This window comes from Poecilia mexicana, unplaced genomic scaffold (genome assembly GCF_051168715.1).
Source record: "Poecilia mexicana isolate PSO_F unplaced genomic scaffold, ASM5116871v1 scaffold_6, whole genome shotgun sequence".
In the NCBI taxonomy this organism is placed as follows: domain Eukaryota; kingdom Metazoa; phylum Chordata; class Actinopteri; order Cyprinodontiformes; family Poeciliidae; genus Poecilia; species Poecilia mexicana.
This window is the reverse complement of record NW_028263375.1, coordinates 19,012,539-19,031,251: the sequence shown is the minus strand read 5'-3', so window position 1 is coordinate 19,031,251 and position 18,713 is coordinate 19,012,539. Positions and strand designations below refer to the sequence as shown.

At 40.0% G+C, this 18,713-nt stretch overlaps 1 protein-coding gene across 1 annotated transcript in view; it reads left to right on the top strand.

Annotated features, from left to right (window-relative positions):
* The window catches only part of LOC148158687 (N-acetyl-beta-glucosaminyl-glycoprotein 4-beta-N-acetylgalactosaminyltransferase 1-like), a 47,908-nt gene extending 29,475 nt beyond the window's left edge, over positions 1–18,433 (top strand). The window contains exon 2 of the mRNA XM_088006351.1: positions 17,900–18,433. Within this exon, the coding sequence (XP_087862477.1) occupies positions 17,900–18,132 (233 nt within the window). The 3' untranslated portion in view covers positions 18,133–18,433. The remainder of the gene's footprint in view (positions 1–17,899) is intronic.
* The last annotated feature ends 280 nt before the right edge of the window (positions 18,434–18,713 follow it).

Genomic DNA, 18,713 nt, shown 5'->3' with positions numbered 1-18,713 from the left:
TGTGTGTTTTTAAAAAAAATCTCTATACATTTGCCATAGCTTCACTGTGGAGGTTTTCTTTCGTGTTTTAAACATTGTCCATAGCATTCCAAAATGGAAAAACATGGAACCTCGCTCTCCTCTGCTTACATTCCCTTTCTCAGATGGGCACTTTTCCAGAAGTGAACCGGTCTTATCTGTCTTCTTCCAAACATTCATTTGCCATTGCTGTCCTCCTCTGCTCCTCCCGGTGCTTTTACCGTCCCTCTCACCTCTGTGCGCTCTTCTCCTTTCTCCTCTTCTTTCCAATTTCCTCTCCCAAAATGAGATGTTGTGTACGAAAGAGAAGTGTGTACATTCCTTATCGCCAGCTCCTGTCTGGGTATTAGTTGGTGGAAATGGGCTTGTAATGAAACGAAGACCACGGCTGTGCAAACACACATGCACACTCAATAGATTTAAAGGATTTTTTTGTGTACGTGTGTAACTGTGTGTGTATGCACATACGTGCACATTCTGGCAAGTGGCTGATTAAGGTCACCCTCTATCTCGTCTCATTATTATTTCTTTTTTTTTGGCCATTGTCCTCTCATGTCTCTTGCTGCCTTTTTTGTGATGCCTCTTCCTGGCTGGTCTGTCTTAATAGCGTTTGCTTTGCTCCTTTATTTTGTCACTGTTTGTCTTGCTCTTTCCCTTCACCCTCTAAAAACGCCTTTGCATTTGTTTAATCAAGAGTCCACTGTTCTTCCACCGCCAGTTGTGGAAAGCAAATGCATTCCACATGAGTACAATATGCATGTGTGGCTTCAATCGCTGTCATTTCAGTGACCCTGCAGCGTGGGCCTGTGCTGACCTTACCCCCTCTGTTCCTCATGCATAGAAATGTGTTTAGCAACAATAGCAGAGTGTCAGTCTGGGCAACCTCTTGTTTCCTACGCCGCTGTGTTGTCGGGCATTTGAATGCCCTCTGCCTTTGCATAATCTTTTTCAAAGAGCACTTTGAGTCCACACTGAGCAAAGTGGGCTTTTGTCTCCAGCAATGACGTCCTTTCTCTAACGGTGCTCCACCATCAAATTAACGTCTTACACTTTTCTGCTTCCTTGGCAAACGTGACATCTCATTTGAGAGCCTTCGTAAGATGAGGCAAAGAGCTTAGCGTTATGGCTATTAAGCCAGACCGGACGATTGAATTATTGTAGTCTTTATAGATTGTGCCCCCTTTTGACTTTATGCCGACGGTTTATAGCTCAGCAAAATGTGACAAAAGGTCATCCAGTTTTTTTTGTTTTTTTGTTGTTATTATATCTCGATCACAACAAAGGATAAGAATCTGTGGGTATCCAGGGTTCCTCCACCGTCTGGATAAGTCTGAAATTTGATCTAAGCATTTTCCATATCTGGATAATTATGGTAAAATACAAAAAGAGGCTGTAAAAAATATTTGTGTTCCCAATTATTCCCTATTCCAATGTCTACAAAGTGTAAGATCCATCTGTCCATGTTTCACAGTTTTGTATTTATATTTTCTAAATGTGCTTAAGAAGGACTAGGACTTGTGGGGAATTATGAATTTTGTCTGGAATAGTTTTGACTTTTGACATGCAACGTTTGTACAAAGTCTAAAAAGAACAAGTTGTTTTTCTGTGTACACAGAAAGAGAAAACAGGATGGTGTAGTTAGTGTTGCTAAGAGTAACCCATCAAAATATGCTTCTCTGCCTCCAGCTTATGCTCGGGTCAGTGTGTTTGCTCAAGGCTATGGGTTTTAGCATTAAATCCTCCTACAGGGTGCATTACTGGTTGCCCAGGGAGATGAGTGCAATTGTCTACACAGATTGTGCTGCACCACAAGGAGATGCAGCGTGCCTGATGTTTTTGTCAAATATAAGCTGTTGGTTTCCATCCCTTCATATTTTTTCTGTCTAATAAAGATCATTAGAAAGGTTCTTTTGTGCTGTATAGTTTCTGTGTTTCCAGAGGTCTAATATAAATATCCACCACATGGACCTGTGTGGTGGCGAGAGTTCAAATGCAGGTCAGAACAAATTGTATATTGATCACAGATGAATAAACAGTTGCAGCTCTTCTTTGCGTCACCATAATGTGAAGGTTTATTTTATATTTAGAAAACTGGTCACTATTTGGCATGGGTCAGGTACCAATATTAAGGCTTAAAGTTCATCCATTACAAAACACTAGCGTTTTCCATCATGCTGTTCCTAAGGTGCTTTTAATGAGATGTGAAAGAAACTGAAGGAAGTGATATCTTCCTTATGCATAAAAGTACTGCATATGAATGAAAGAGAAGAGAAGGTAAACAAGGTGTCAAGGAAATAAGACGTATACATTTTATTTTTAACCTCACTTCTTTAGTCAGTCTCATTATGTTTTTCTTTTGAATTTCAATGCATTAATGTTGGCATATCTGCTCGAGTAAAAGTCTTACAGCATGTTTTATTGGAACATTACAGACACTATAGTTCTGTGTTTCTCAACCCTGGTCCTCAGCGCCCCCCTGCTCTGCATGTTTTAGATGTGCCTCTATTCCAGAGCAGCTGATTCAAATGATTGCATGACCGTCAAGTACTGCAGAAGCCTGTTGATCACCCAGAGATACAATTCAGGCGTGTGGCAGAAGGGAAATGCCTAAAACATGCAGGACAGGGGGGCGGTGAGGACCAGGGTCGAGAAACACTGCTAGAGATGTGTTTTTGTTGTTGTTTTTTTCTTTACACTAAGTAAAATCTATCTCACACTAAAATATGTAGCTATGGCTAAATTAAATCCAACCGAATTGCATGCATGTTATTTAATCTAACTAAAGTTTGTGCATGAAAGTTGCTTTTTATTTCATTAACTGCACTGCAACATTTTACGGATCAGCAAAAAGTTCCTAGGCTTTAACCTAAAAAAATTTGAAACGGTCTATTTTGGACTTTTTCTCAACTGAATAATGTTCACAGCAATGTTGTTTTTTTTTTTTCATTCTGTTAAACCACCTGTAGCACAAAATGTAAAATTTGAATTGGACCAGTATCCCACTTTGAGCACGTTTTATTTGGCGTCGGCCTTTAAAATACATACATCTGGCCATTTTTGAGCCAAGCAGAGTGACGCAGGAGCCTGAGGTAGTCTCACACCATGCATGGACACATTGTGGTTTTGCAAATCAGTGGAAAAATGCATTGATTAAAGCCCTGTCGTTGTTCCTGCACTGAACGGGTTGAACATGTGTTCAGTTAAGGACGCAGAAATGATTGTGTTGCACTGTCCACTCTTCCTAGAGGAGAAGAGTGAGTGACCAAAGGTGTGGACCGATAACAGGAAACTTTATTCTTTGCCGATACCTTATCCACAAGCAGTAATCATCAGTATCACGCCATTCACCAGTGAGCATCATACACTATTCTTGATGTGTTTTAAGGAAAACTGAGGTTTCCATGTGCCTCCTCAGACAGACTTTTCCTTTTTATCTCATCCCTTCTGCTTCCACTTGATGGAGCACATCGTCAACACAAAACTCCCACACATAAGTCTCTGTGAACAGTAACCGAGGAAGAAAATATAGACTAAAATCTTCTCACTATGTCTTGAAAATCTATGCCTCTAATATGTGAACACAGCCTGGGTTTGTACATTAGACCTTCTAGTAAACAAACAGATGGTGGAAGTACATCATTTAAGCACATTAAACAAAGGTGAAAGCTGCAAAAACAAATGGAGCCTGAGGTTTCATATAGACAATATGCGGCATTTTTGTGCATTCATTGCAGTAAAACCAGTGTTACTGGTGTAAGTATAAATAACTTAACCATCATCGCTGAAGCTGGATTGAAGTTCCTTGCCTGAGGATTTGCAGTGAAACCAGACTTTGCTGTCACTGGAGGATCCTAAAAGGAACACCCATGAATAATTTACTCATTGCTAGAATATGTGAATGGGTAAACAGACAGAAGAAACAAAGCACAAAAAAAAATTGCAGCAGCTTGCATGAATTAATTGCTTGGCGGAGTGTCCGGCTTATTAGAGCACTCTGTCCTTGGTGACTGACTCAGGGTTAAAGAGAGAATTTTGTTTTGTGCTCGGAGAGTAAATGCACTTTGCTTAGGTGGGGATAAGAATAGAATTTCATGCAGGAGTTCGTTCAGGTTTATATATAATTTACTAAGGGTTATTTACAGCACTTGTCTTATTTAGATCATATGTAAAACATCCCCAGTTTGCACCAATCTATGGGATCGGATTGGGTTTGAACAATTTCCCCTTGATACTGATAATCTGATTTGTTGTTTTACATCTGTGATCATTAAGCATCAAACTTGCCATCATATTCAGCCTATAAATGCAGCAGCTAACAGCCTGTACTCTGGGATACTTTCTAGAGTTAATAAAAAATCAGATAAATGATGTGATGGACCCATTTGTAAATGTAGTTTTCAATTTACTGATCCAGATTCACCTGTGGTCATGAGATATAGTTAAGGACAAAAACCAAGGGATGCTGGATACAGTTGGATAAAAATCCCTACCACTGGACTCGGTGTTGCAGAGTGAACTAGCTCGTCCAGTGGGACTCGAAAGTACAGCTGCTGTTCCTCTGCATCAGAAGGAATCAGTGGTCAGTTCTGGCATCTGACCATGTTGGCTCCTGAACATATATCCTTTTGGTAGTTTTCTGGCCAGGACCACTGGTAAAAAAACCCCCCAAAAACCCAGGGCATATCCAGAACACACTGAAAGGGAATACGCATCCCTTCTGAAATGCGGTGGAGTGTGTTGCTACGGAGACAGGGATGTTTGGGGTTGTTACTCATTTTACTCTTGCAATCCGAGAAGACAGACAAGCTGAACACACAAGCTGAAATCGGTAACAAACAGGGAAAAGCCTTATTGGTGCTTCTCCAATCCTGTTTAGTTTTGCAATTTGAGCCAGTCTGTTGCATCTGTCTCTTTGACTTCTCGGAGCTGAGAATTGTCCAGAGCAGAGACGTTCCACTAATAACGAGGGGAGGATCACCAGAAGCGTCTGTCACTGTTGAGGGCAGTTTTAGAGCTGGCAGGGTGCAGCCGAGTAGCCTCATTTAAGGTTGTCACCAGGGCCAAAGTGTGACACCACCAAAGCGAGATGAATCGAGGCCCAGCTGGTTTCCATGGGCTGCCTGCTCGTAAATAGCCAGGACTGCGGTGCAGGGTGGAAGCGGTTTGTCATCTGGCGCGGTCCCAGCTTGGGCCTGGACTCCCCGACGAGAGGGGGAATTTATCACCGTACAGTGATAAGACAAGGCTATTATTGTTTCTGTCCTCCTCCTTCATTCCCATCTCCCTCTACCCCCTCTTCTTCTTCTTGTATGTAACGCATCACCTTTTCCTTTTCTCTTGAGCTTTCTCGTCTGTCTTCTTTCATCCTTGCTCTACCCACTTTCACCTTCTCCTGTCTTCCTCCATCTTTTCCTCTCCTGTCAGAACCCTTCTCCTGCTGTAACACCTTCATTTTTCTAGGCACCTGTTAAGTCTGTTATATCTGTCCTCTTTCCTTCACCGGTCCTTTCTTTTTCTCTCTCTCTCTCTCTCTCTCTCTCTCCCTCTCCCTCTCTCTCTTCCATGCTGCACAACGGTGATATTATCAGGAAAGTAATGACTCCTTCCAATAATGATAATACGGTACTCGGTGGAGGATAATGACCACATTGGAGTTGTACATGGAAACCACATTCAAGTAATAATTGCTGCTAACTTATCAGACGGTTGAAGAAAGTGATTGAGAAGGTAGAATAGTTGTAACATAAGGAAGGGGGATGAACTACTCCTTTTTTTTTTCTTTTTTTCTTTTTTTTTTGCTCTTCTTGTCTGACGCTGTTGAATCGTCCTTTTCTGCTGCTCCCATAAGGACCGCGTCCCTTTTGAAATTTATTTCTGACTCGCATTGCTTGGTGCCACAAGAGATGAAGCTTTGGCCTCTAGTGTCAGGTTTATCTTTTGTACGTTTCTTTTTTGGATGCAGACTGGGTGCAGACACCCCAGGCTCCTCACTCACTGTCTCGTAATGTAGCGGCTCAGCTGTCAGGGGCGCAGAAGATGGATGAAGGATCAGAGAAAGGTCTCCTACAAACTTCTCACCTCATTTAGATGCTCTGTTTGGCTCTGACTCTTGCTAACAATGCAACGCTGCGTAGGCCAAAGCTGAGGCCCTATAGGCGCCGTGTCGTCTTTGTTTACACATGCTTGCTAATGGGTGAGCGGGAGGAGGATGCATGCAACCTTTGTCCGTTTCTTCTAATTCGGTTCCCCAGTGATGCGCAAGGCATGACATCTGCACAGGATTTTAATGCCTCGTCTTTACCTTGACTGTGATTGAAGATGCTATGCTGTGTGTCTCTGGCAACTCTAAGGATTTAAGGCTGTTGAGTCTTTTTTTTTTCTCAAACATTTGTTTACCTCAAACCTAGAAACTGATTCTATTCCATCAATGTTCTCCGTTGTACTGTTCCTTTAACTTATAATCCTCTTAATAAAATGCTGGCCACAACTGTCCTTTTAATTTGACTTCATTTCCACTTGCAAACATCTTTAAAAAAAATATTTGTGAATCTATCCGAGAGGTTGTTGTAACTTTCTTTAACCTTTGTATCCGTCAAACTCAGTTTTTATATTTTTTTTGTCAAAAAATCACGAAGGTAATGTTTCCAATTTTTCTATCCCATCACCATGGTAATCCATCAAAAGGGCCAAAGCTGACCTTCAAGGCCTCCAGTGAGCCCGTGGAGTTCACAAAGGCCCTGGGCATTAAGCAGCAGGAGGAGATGGGCAGAAGCAGAAAGCCATTTAGACACGAACTGTGAGTGTTTTCTGGCAGTTTGCGGAGGAATCAGACTGATTTGGTACACAGCTTGTGGCCAAACTCCAACTGCATGGGAGCTTGATAGAATTACATGCTTTCCTTTTTTACCGTTTGCCCAGTATGACCTGAGTTGCCAGCTTTCTGAATCCGTCCCACATTCGGTAAAGTATAAAAAGCAAGACGGATCAATAATGGAGACAGAAAGCATGTAGTATGAGGAAACATCAGGGCATTTATCATATGCCACATGCATAGTATTTTTGGCATTGCTTATTCACTTGTAGACCGACAAAAATCAATTGAAAATGTATGGAGCTGGAAAACCGCAAGAGTGTTTCCTCAGCGAAAACATTTGTTTTCTAGGGAATAAATCAGTACAGCTTTTTCCTTTGCACTAAGAAGAGTGTTTATAAACTATGGTAAAATAAATCATGAATAAATCTGTTTTTTTTTTTTTTCCTTCCTGCAGAATGAAAAGACATCACATACAGAGGTCAGGCCATTGACTAGTTTGTAAAAATATTGGCATTTATGGATTATTTTAAAGGTTTATGTGTTCCTAAGAGAACAAAATAAGAACATTCAGATAAAATAACAAATTTCACAGTTATTACAATATTGTATTTAACAATTTTAAGGCATAAACATGTTCATATTTTGAAGATTCATTGATGGCACTGGCATAGATCAGCAGATTGTTGTGACATTTCCCAGGAGGAAAGTTAGAGGATGAACGTTTTTCTACACCAGGACCTATTAATATTGCTCACCAGATTTAGAAATTGTGCTAACTGGATGTAAATAACATCTTTTCATGATCTCACTCTGAATGCCACTGTCAGAAATTTTCTGAATATTCCTTAAAATAAGAATGCAAAATTAATCCTATTGAGTTTTTACTCGCATATTATAGCATATTATTTTTACTGAAGGTGTGTTTGCATATGATTTGTGTGTGTGTGTGTGTGTGTGTGTGTGGGGGTGTGTGTGTGCGCGTGTACCATGTGTGTGTTATTTGCCCTTATTTGCCACGAGATCATACCATTTTCTTTCAGGCTATCTATGAAATGTGTGTGCCGGCAGTGAAGCTCCGATTTTATGTTTGTTCCCATCCAGGCATTTTGTTTTATGTTATTTAAATGACCCTAAATCACTTTAGCAGCACTTTAGTGAAGTCTAAAGCAATCTAGGAGCGAAGAGAAGAGATTGTGGGACTTCATTGCCCCTGACCCATATTACAGCACATTATGCATTTTTATGCAATGTTGCCTCTTTTTTTCTCCCTCCAACACACCCAAAGGCCTTCAACGTCCCCACTTCACTCCGTGTGTTCTCTTTCAAGTTTTTCATCTCTCCTTTTGCCGTTTCCTGCTCCTCATGATCACAGCCTCTTTGTCTCCATTTATCTCATCTTCTCTCGTGTCTGAAGCCTTGTTACGCCTCTTGTCTTAATGCGCTCTCTCTTTTCTCAGAAGGCCTTGTTGTCAGAGCTAAGCTAAAGGCCAGAGAGTGCAGCACTCAAAGCCGGGCCTATTCATCAGTGTCACAGCAGCCCTCCACTCGGCTTCGTTACTGACTGGCTAATGGCACAGATCAGTGCAGTTTATTTGCTATAATTAGCTGGCTCCATTTGGCCAGTACAGCCCAAGCAAGCCCTGCAACACTTATGCTGCCCCCTGCCATGCCACCCTGCCTGCGTGCATGCATGGATGCCTGGTCGTTCTGTGTTAAGCGAGTCAATTAGAAGCTTTAATATCCTCCACTGCCTTTTCTCAACCATGTCTCATATTGTCATGCGTGATTGCAGAGTAAAACGCCTTGTAAAACGGTATAAGCGCTACACCAGTTGAAAGCATATACTCAAATTCTGATAAAAAGAGAAAAAAAAAAGAGTAATTGAATAAAGTCTTTGAATAGTCAGTCAAGTAATGGATGTGAGCATGTGGGCCCACTGGGAACACTAACTACATTAAAAATAATCAAGTTTGAGTTATTTTTATGACCCAGGATTGAGTCACATGCTGTTGAAGTCAAATATTTACAACCACTGTATAAAAAGACAAAACATTTTTTCTCTGTCACATCAGATCATATTAACCGTTTCCTGTTTTGCGTACGTTAGCATGACCAAAATCCAACAGTGTGCTCTTTTCGGTGCGAATTATCATGTCTTTAAAAAACTTTTAAAAAGTCTAGACGATGATATAATGGCTTTGTAGGCCTTAGACAGGTTAATTCACAATATTAGAATTAAACTAAGCAATAATCACCTGTGGATGTTTTTCTCAAGTCAAACTGCTTTGTTGTGTGACATCATGAAAAAAAAATTCTGAGAAATCGGGGGCGATATGAAGAGGAGAGCTGTGGCGCTCCAGAAGTCTGGTTCATCCTAGGATACCATTTAAAGCCTGAGGGTCTGCATTTGTCTGTTCAAACAGTTATATGCAAATACAAAACACAACGTCCTGCCATCACACTGTTCAGGAAGGACGCTGGTTATGTGCCCCAGAGTGTTTTGATGCAGATATGTGCACATCACATCCAGAGTAAAGATAAAAAAAAAAAAGACCTTGTGAAGATTTCGCCTGAAGCTGGAAAAAAAAAAAAAAAGATAGTCGGACCAAAATGAGTCTGACACAGATATTGTCTGAAAGGCCACTCAGAAAGGAAGAAAAGGTTTTTCCAAAAGCAACATAAAGAAACGGATTACGGTTTGAAAATACACTCGGACTCAAATACTGCACTTTTTGGAGATAAGTGATGAAAATAAAATGCAAGTGTTTGACCGTCATGTGCATTCTTACATTTGGATAAAATAGAGTGACACTTGGAAACTAGAGAACACCGTTCAAAGTGATGTGCAGGGTTGGCGCCATATTGTGGGAATGTTTTGCTGCTGGCGTAAACCTTTGTGGCAAACTCGTAGAAGGATGCCTTGAAATCTCAATGTATGCCATCAGAGTACGGGTTAATGATGCCAAACATAAAGGAAATACTTCTGAGAAAAATCTCTAACACATTCTTTGCCACATAATTCTGACATTTAGCAAATATTAATAATTTTAGTAATGTTAACCAAACTGAAATTCTGAAATCAGGAAACTTTTCCGCAGATTTTAACTACTGAGGGGCAAAAATGGTTGAAGGTTTTCTGTACAGTGTGTCAGTATCTGGTTTTAGTTGTATGCACCAATCCAGAACTGCTGGTTTTGGTTTTTATTTCTTCAAAAAAAGGGTTTAAATGACATGGTTTCCAAAGAGTGAATTAATATGAAGAATTTCTTACTTAATGTAATTAAAAATGTATTTCTTACTTAATGTTCTGTACATTATCTTTAGTCTGATCTTCAAATGTTCAGATTAAGCAATAATGACTAAAACTCCACAATGTCTAAGACTTTTTTTATAGCAAAGCATTATCAAGTCGTTGTTTAGTTAAAATTACATTCTGTGAACATACTTTGAACAAACTGGGTAATATTTCTTGACCCAATATTTGGTAAAAAAGAAAAACACTTCTGTCCTAACAGCATAAACTGCCCATTTGTGTTAAATAATTCACTCTGCAGTTTTTGGCATATAAATTGTGTTAAAGTTTCTTTTACAGCCTTTTTGAGAGCTCAAATCTCCCCCTTGACTTTTAATTTTCATCTCATCCCTAATACCCACGTGTTTCCTCCATTTACAACCATCCTTGTCCCACTTAACCTTTTTTTTATTCCCCTCTCTTGCAGCTTTAAAAGCTGCATCCTCTTCTTTTGTCTTCTTATGCAATTTTAATCTCCTTCCAAATAGAGGATGGGGAGCAGAGGGATCTATATAGAGTTCCCACATGAGGATGCTCCAAACACAAGGGGGAGAACAGTCTGCGTCACAAAGATGAAGTCATACAGTATTCACTGAGCAGACAAGACCAACCTGTCTTATTTACAGAGTGTGTTGTTCTGTGGTGCACACATCTGCAGTCTTCTCCCTCTATAAACCTTTTGTTTGTTCTTTTTTTTCTGTCCTTCTTTACATGTTTCTATTTTTACATTTTTCTTCAATTTCCTTCTAATGTCCTCCACTAAACAACTGGATCCGCAATCGTCGAGCTCATTTGTGGAAAAGCCTTCCCGAAAAAGACATCAATTATGTATTTATATCTGGACATTATGGAATGTTACTGTAAAAAGAGCCGAGAGGGTCCTTGGTGAGCACATTTTCTCAAGAGTAAAGGCAAAACGCATTGGCATGCTAACGATGAGGGAAATACGGCGGTTTCACATACAGATGTTGTTGTGTCAGCAACTGAGAAACAGTAAGTCTCTAGAGATTTTAGTGCAATAAAAAAGCAAAACATGCTGTCAGCTGCAGTTAAGCACACAAACCCACCTTGGCAATAAGGAAGGTCAGGGGCTTATGGAGGAACTCGCTCAAGTTTACAGACGGGTCGGTACGCCTGTGAGCAGCTGAGTACAACAGTAATTTGCAGAAGGAAATTCACCCTATTAAGCTTTGAGTTAGCAACATCAGACGTCCATACGGACATACAGGCCAGCACCGTGATTGTGTCATGGTAAGTTTGCATACTTTATGCTTTCTCATTGGACTTTCAGAGCAGGCTCTAAAAACGCAAGAGTTTTTAGAGCAACTTGACCTCTAAACCGTATAGGAGGAGCAAGGTTGTGGCAACCATGAGTAATATTGCACAAACTAACCACTTAGAAACACATTTTGTGTTTCATTTGTCACCAGCTGGTGGAATATTGTTACCGTCCAACTTTTTAGCTACCAAAATATCATCACAATCATACGGGACCAATACCACCGTGGGGCTATGCTGAATCTCCATTGTGTCTGCGAAAAAATAAAACCTTGCTTGCATAGAGATTTATCAGACATTTCTCTGAATCCAACAGAGGCATAGCATTCACTCCCAACCACATGAGACAAGCTTACTAACCAATCAAAAATAGGATGGGTCTTTCTGAATCGAAACTTTGATTCAGATCCAGCGGTACTCCTTTCCTTGCACCACGGCTGTTCGGTGTCGGTGTTTTCCATACTGGGAATGGGCACTGAGCATGTGCCACAAGCATATGGAGCCAGGGGAAGATATTAATACAGACACAATGAACAAACGGCGCTGGACTTGGAGGACGTGTGTACTGATGGTAAACCCCTTGAGAGTTTGTGACTGAAGCTCCGACAACCTTGTGCACGTTTTCACGCTTTGTGCTGCATGAAACCGTAGCGAGAGAAAAGTTTTGTCATAAAGCAATTGTCTCAGTCATTCAGCACGCCTCACATTTGCGGTGGACAACAGCAAACCTTCACTGACTGATTGTGTAGCTGATTTAAAAACGTGTTAGCTCCTTCATTGATGACCTAGATCTGCTCCTAGTTATGCAAGAAGATTTTTGTATTGCCAGAAACAAAATAAAGGTTTCATAAATCTAATGTGTATTAAGACATCTCTATTCAGTGTCATGGGGTCAGCTCAGGTTTGACCAGTTAGGTGTCAGAGATGGAGATGATCACATCTGGTCCCAACTCAAAATTGGGCTGTGACGCCAATAGGAAGCTATTAAGCGTATGCTAACTTTAGCATCGTTTGCGGTTGCCTACTGACGGTAATTGAACAGATAACTTGGTAACTAATCTAAGATATTTTCCTTTTGGTTTGTGCAGATACTGGTGGTAACATCTGTACATTTTTAACTAGGATTAATTTTCTACTGCTATTTAAAGACACAGTCACTCTTATTGAATGGATTTACTAATAAAAAAAAAAACAAACTTGTAATTTAAATATTATGTTTCTGTTGCTACAGAATATATATTCCAGACCTGTTTTGCTTCAAAACCACACACAGCCATCCATATTCATTTCTACAATGACAATTAAAATCACTGGTGTGAAAAAAAGACATTCTCATAATATTTCAAATGGAGGAACACAGATGGCTGGCAGCATTAAATATTTGTTTCAAATTGATTTTTGAAAGCCTTTTTAGACGACTAACAATAACGTACTTTAATGCATGCTTCTTCTGTTCTCTGTTCCACCAGTTGACCACGTAAGAGTCCCTCTTGAGACGACACTTGTAAATCAATTGCAGGAAGAGGAAGTGGCATTGTGCTCTAAATGTTGTGAGCTAGTATAATTGATTTTCCTTTTGCTGTTATATCACTCTTACTGGGATTATTGCACAGAACAAGTCCTGATGGCTTCCGGACAACCGGTTATTATTTATCAATTTTTCATTGACTTGGGTTCATCACATGTGTTCAAACTAAACCCATTGATGCTCATTTATGTATCTCCACATGGATCAATTGCAGTGCGCTCAGAGACACCGAGTTTGATTTTTTTTATTTTTATTTTTTTTATATGGAGAAGGTGCAGTAAACCTTTCTTTTATTGCCAATTTGCATGGGGGCAAATGTTAAGTATAAACAAATACTAAACCACTATAACATTTATGGCCTTAGGTAGTTACAACGCATGTCCCCAGATGGTCCTTTAACAGCATTTAACACCTCTTATTCCATGCCAGAATCTCCAAAATCTCAACAATTATCACAGAAAAAGTGGTTTGTCTGAATGCCTATTTGTTTTTCTTGCACAAAAATGTCTGTATGGCTGCCATTCTGTTTTATTTATTGAAAGATTACACTTCTAAAGTCAAGTCAAATTGAATTGTGTAGCACATTTTAGCAACACGGCAGTTTAAAGCTCTTTACACCATAAAAAGACAACACAGTAACCAGTTATTAAATAAGCAGTAAATATCACACTTTGTCAAATGCCATCAACAAAGTCATCCAGCAAATATACATCAAATATAATGACCGATGTTCCAGTTATTATTAATTAAAGGCAACTCTATACAAGTTGGTTTTTAGCCTTGATTTGGAGGAACTTCAGTGTTCTCACTGTTTTTGCACTTTTCTGGAAGTTAGTGGAGCATAAAAACTGAATGCTGTCATGTTTGATATATATACAGCATTTTTATAAGAACTACTTGATTGTGCTATAAATTGTTACTATCTCCCCTTTAAAATAATGAAATATGAACGTATGCTTCACAACAACATCCTGCCTGCTTTTCTTCCTTCTTTTCCTTTGCCATAGTTTCAGCTTCTGCCGCAGCATTTTCTCTGATTAGCATACTGCTGTATCACCTTGCTGTTCATCACTTGGCATACAGAGAAAAACCACCTCACAGTAAACCCGGTGTTCTTGTCATTCGTGCAGACACGCGTACACGAGCATTTCCATATGCTGTGCGCATATGCACACAAGCACATTGATCTACACACACGCATATGTATACATGTAACCTGACACCTCCTCAACTCTGATGTGAGCTCTGACAGCTGCGGTCGGGTGAACTCTTTAAAGTTTAGTCGTTTTAAAGGCATGCCAGGCAAGTCGAAGTCATTACTCGCTTCTTAAAAACAGCTGAACCTGAGAGAAAGTTTTTTTTCCCCCCAAATGTTTGTGCGCCAAGATGCCTCCCCCATGTAAACTTTTTGTATAAAACCTCCACCCCCCACACCTCCCGCCCCGAGTTGTGGCCTTTGTGATGCAATCTACAAAAAGCTTCAAACGGCGAGCTCGCCTGTGTCCTCTCAAAGTTGAAGAAGTTGCACTCAATCACTTCTTCATCTGCACATTAAATATTTCTGCCGGTTTGGAACTGGAGGCCATGAACTGATTAAGCAGAACATAAGACAGGTGACTCTTTAATCATTAGTATGCTGCGTGGTTTCCCGCTGGTGGCAGAGCTTGTAGTCAATTGGCTTCCATTAACCTGCCAGTCCGCTCTTCATTACTTCATTAAAGGTAGTATAGAGGCTTGAGGAAGTCTTGTCACAGAGCAGGCACTGACTTTTAGCTTGCATGTGAGATGTCCTTGCGTGCGTCCTTTTCTTTGAAACTTGGTTTCAGTAAACTCAGAATGAAAGTCATGCATTGCAGCTCCGCTGAAGGCAAACGTACTGAACAAGGAATATAAGAAAATGTGTGGCTGCAGCAGCAAAGACGTCAGAAAAGCTACACGGGAGAAAATCCGAACTTAATTCCCGTTTTTATACGTGTGAACAGATACACACATAAACAAATCAAGAGAGTCTTGATGCATGTTCCAGGATGCTCACGTTAACGTACACATATGCATAAACGACAAACCCGGCAAGCTTTTTCAGATTTTTTTTTTTTTGGACTGTTGGAAAAACTTGAGTGAACAAATCGGACGACATTTTCTGTTACGGTGAATAAAGTTTAGTTTTCTACAGCCCTGGATAAACGCAGAGACTCAGATTGTGTTCCACAAAATATTCTAACAGGATTGGGATAATTCGTAAATATTTGCTTCATGGTTGAAGAATATGTCATGTCTGAATGATCGGTTTAACCTTATTTTATGGATCCTTCACTCTCTGACACCTGGCTGCTGTTTCAGGTCGTGATTTCTAGAGATTTTAAGAGCTTGGGACGGCTGTATGTTATTCTCAAGTGTGTTTGAAATGAAGTTTTTGGGTTCTAGTTTGTCATGCAAGGGATTCCTTTTACAACTAAATCAAAGTGAAAGAACAAAGCAAGAGATCTTTCCCTTTTCTGCATGGCTTGCTCTTCATAAAACTATTTGGTAGATGGACTTGAGTTAAATAATTAATGTAGTCTTCACCTAAAAGAATATAAGGGATGCCCTCACTGGCCACTTCATTAGGCACACGTTATGTGCCTAATGGAGATGACAGGTTTTTGTAAACATAGTCAACATAAATAGCGAATCGCCAATAAAATAGTGGGTTGATGAAGAGGATTGCACACCATAATGGGGAAGAAAAAGTTTAGTGTCAGGATAAACTATAGTGTAAATGTTAGCCTCAGAAACCAATAATACCATCCTTGAACTCTTCTTTTTCTCTCGAAATGTTACAAACCAATACAACAACTCAAGCTGCATGAGAGTTAGCAGTGCATCCTTTTCCACCTTGAGACCATGGCCGTTTTAATTGAAGCTGCCATCGTAATTCTCTTCACAAATCCTTTAAACTTATTTGAAAGCTGCCTTGACGTCTGCACTTTAAAGTTATCGGCGCCACATCATTTGCATAAAGCACTGATGTCAAAGCTGGAAACTGTTCACACATCGGCTTGGCCTAAAAATAATTTTGGGCAAAGAGCATTTAAATGTAAAGTTAAAACTCATGACCTGCTTCAGTTCCTCATAAGTCAACGTTTTCACGAGCCAAAGTTAATTAGGGCAGCTTTCGGAGTACCACCTCTTATAGTTACCATGTTTGTAATCTAAACTTGCTCAGTGTTTTTATTATTATTTTATTTCATTTTTTTTTTTTTTTTGGGGTGGGGGGTAAATGGATGGGTAATTTATTGTGAGCTGTAAATGTTCTTCCTCAGATCAAAGCATATCTGATTACAGCTGTGTGGAAACGGAGAAGGACAGGCAAGATGATCTCCAAGCAAATGTGGAAAGGAAATCATTAGTACAGATTGCATTTGCTGGAAACTTTCAAATAGTACTTTGACGCAATCAAAAAAAAACAAAAAAAAACGTATATATTCATTTTTGCACCTTTGGTTAGATCGTCTCTGCTGTACTTCATTGTTTTTGTATCTGAGTGAGGAGGAAAAATCAACAACACTGTGGTTGTCCTTCAATCTCTGTCTCCCCGCAGCTCCACCCCTTCTTCAATCATTGCATCTAATTCAACCCACTCAGACTTGTTGTTAAGGGAACATATTGGAAAACTATTAGTGCTCATTATGCTTTATATCTACCCATTCTCCCCATTTTGTCTTTTAATCACATTCGCTTCCCTTGTGTGCGTGTTTGTGTGGTGTATGTGTCTGCATGTGTGTGTGCGTGTGTGTGTGTGTGTGTGCGTGTGTGTGTGTGTGTGTGTGTGTGTGTGTGTGTGTGTGTGTGTGAGTGAGATCCTGCTAAGCCACTCTTCTTTAAAGTGTGTGTGTGTGTAAACTACAGCCACCACCGTCAGGCAGACAGTAATGAACCAATTGTACTGTAATGCATTCAGCTGTAGGAGAGCACAAAGTCGCCCCCACCCCTCACACACTCGGTCGCCATCACTTTTTATGAGGGAGTCAACAGCACAGGCGCCATCTTTTATTGAATCCCTTCCTCGCAGCGACAGCGTTGGGCATTCCTGAGCCATGTCAGCCAAATGGGATCAAATGAAGTCAAATACAAATAAAAAGAGGTTGGCCCGAATGGAATGGACTCTCCCCTTTTTTATATGCGCCGCAAATGTTTACAGCAACTCTTATGGGGACATATTTGGTTCTTGTTGCTCTGTAAAACCAGACCCTCATAAGTTGCAGAAAATCCTGTTATCGATTTGTGCTTCAGTTTGACCATCCATAACTGTGTGCGTCTGTGTTTGCTGGCAGCACAGAGAGATCATTTGCTTTTTCTTTTTTTTTTTTTTTTTTTTTGCTTTTTTTAACTGATGCTCCGACAAGAAGACGTGGCTAGACACGTAATAAGTATTGTTTGTTTACTTCCAGCCAAGGTAATTGTCACCATTATGCATCAAAACCCTCATATTCCATCTGTGACAGAACAACACTTTAGTTTTATTGCCTGGGAAGCTATTTGTTGAAAACTTCCTTTTTATATTACCCTTCCTCCTCCTCCTCCTCCTCATGCTCTCCCTCCTCCTCCTCACATTTTCTGTCTAGACTTATTTTTTACTTTACTCTGTTGTTTTGTTTTCTAATTATAATCGCACAAACTGATCCACCTTATTATTCTTTTGTTTGAAAATGTTTATTTCTGTCTGATAATTGGGAAGAAATGACATTTACACAAATTTATTTTTGACCGCGGCGTAGATGGAAACAATGTTTGTAATTTTAAATGTACTGATGTTAATGAACGCGATTGAGTAAATGTCTCCATTAATGCCAATGATTAAAATGAAGATGATGATTTTAATAATGGGGATAAGAAAGGCAATGACATTTGTCAAGATAATGATAATAGCTGCCCGACTGAACAGTTTAATGTTTTATTTTTTTTGTTTTTGTTTTGTTTTCCTGTCCAGATGGAGAGAGACAGACGGACGGGACGGACGCCAGCCGAAAGAGGGACACTCGCTCCTCAGCCGGACACCACAAGAGCGAGGACACCAGTGACAGTAGGGAGGACGAGGCGGCAGTAAGTCTCTCTCTCTCTCTCTCTTGCAACATTTTGTTTTGTTCCCTCACGCTGAAACTATCGGAGAGATGCTCCTGTATTTATGCATATTCACCACACCACCCACATCTCTCTGACTAACCGGCAGCAGCAAGGTTTTATGCATCTGTGTGTAGAGAAGCACATCATGGCAGAAGGAATCATATTTGTGCTCTTTAATAATCAGGGAGTAGACCTGTGACCCGGTTCATCCAGCAACTTTTGCATTACCTCAGCAGTGTCTCAAATTACACCTTCTTTCAATTGGATTTAAAGCTATTATATTATGGCGCCTGAAAATAAAAGATAAAAAAAAAAGCAATTCCTTCTTGAGATTGTTTTGTTTTAGGCATTTTTGTTTTACCTGAAGCAAATCCTACAGTTTAGCCTTTTGTTCTCACCGACTGCTGTGAATTTTAATGACATTTCCTGCTCCGGGAGGCCACAGCTTGAATTACATTTTGAGTCCACTGTGCAGTCAAACCTCCTTGCTTTCATTTCTGCTATAATTTTAAATCAGCAGTTTGAAATTTAGATTTTTAGATAGTTGCAACGTTGTCGGCGTGAAAACAATCAGGCATTTAAAACACGTGGCACAGACGCATTGCATGTTATTAGAGATGCATAAATTAATTGGCAAATTTTCCTTTACTCTCCTGTCAGCCACTGATTTGTGGTCAGTG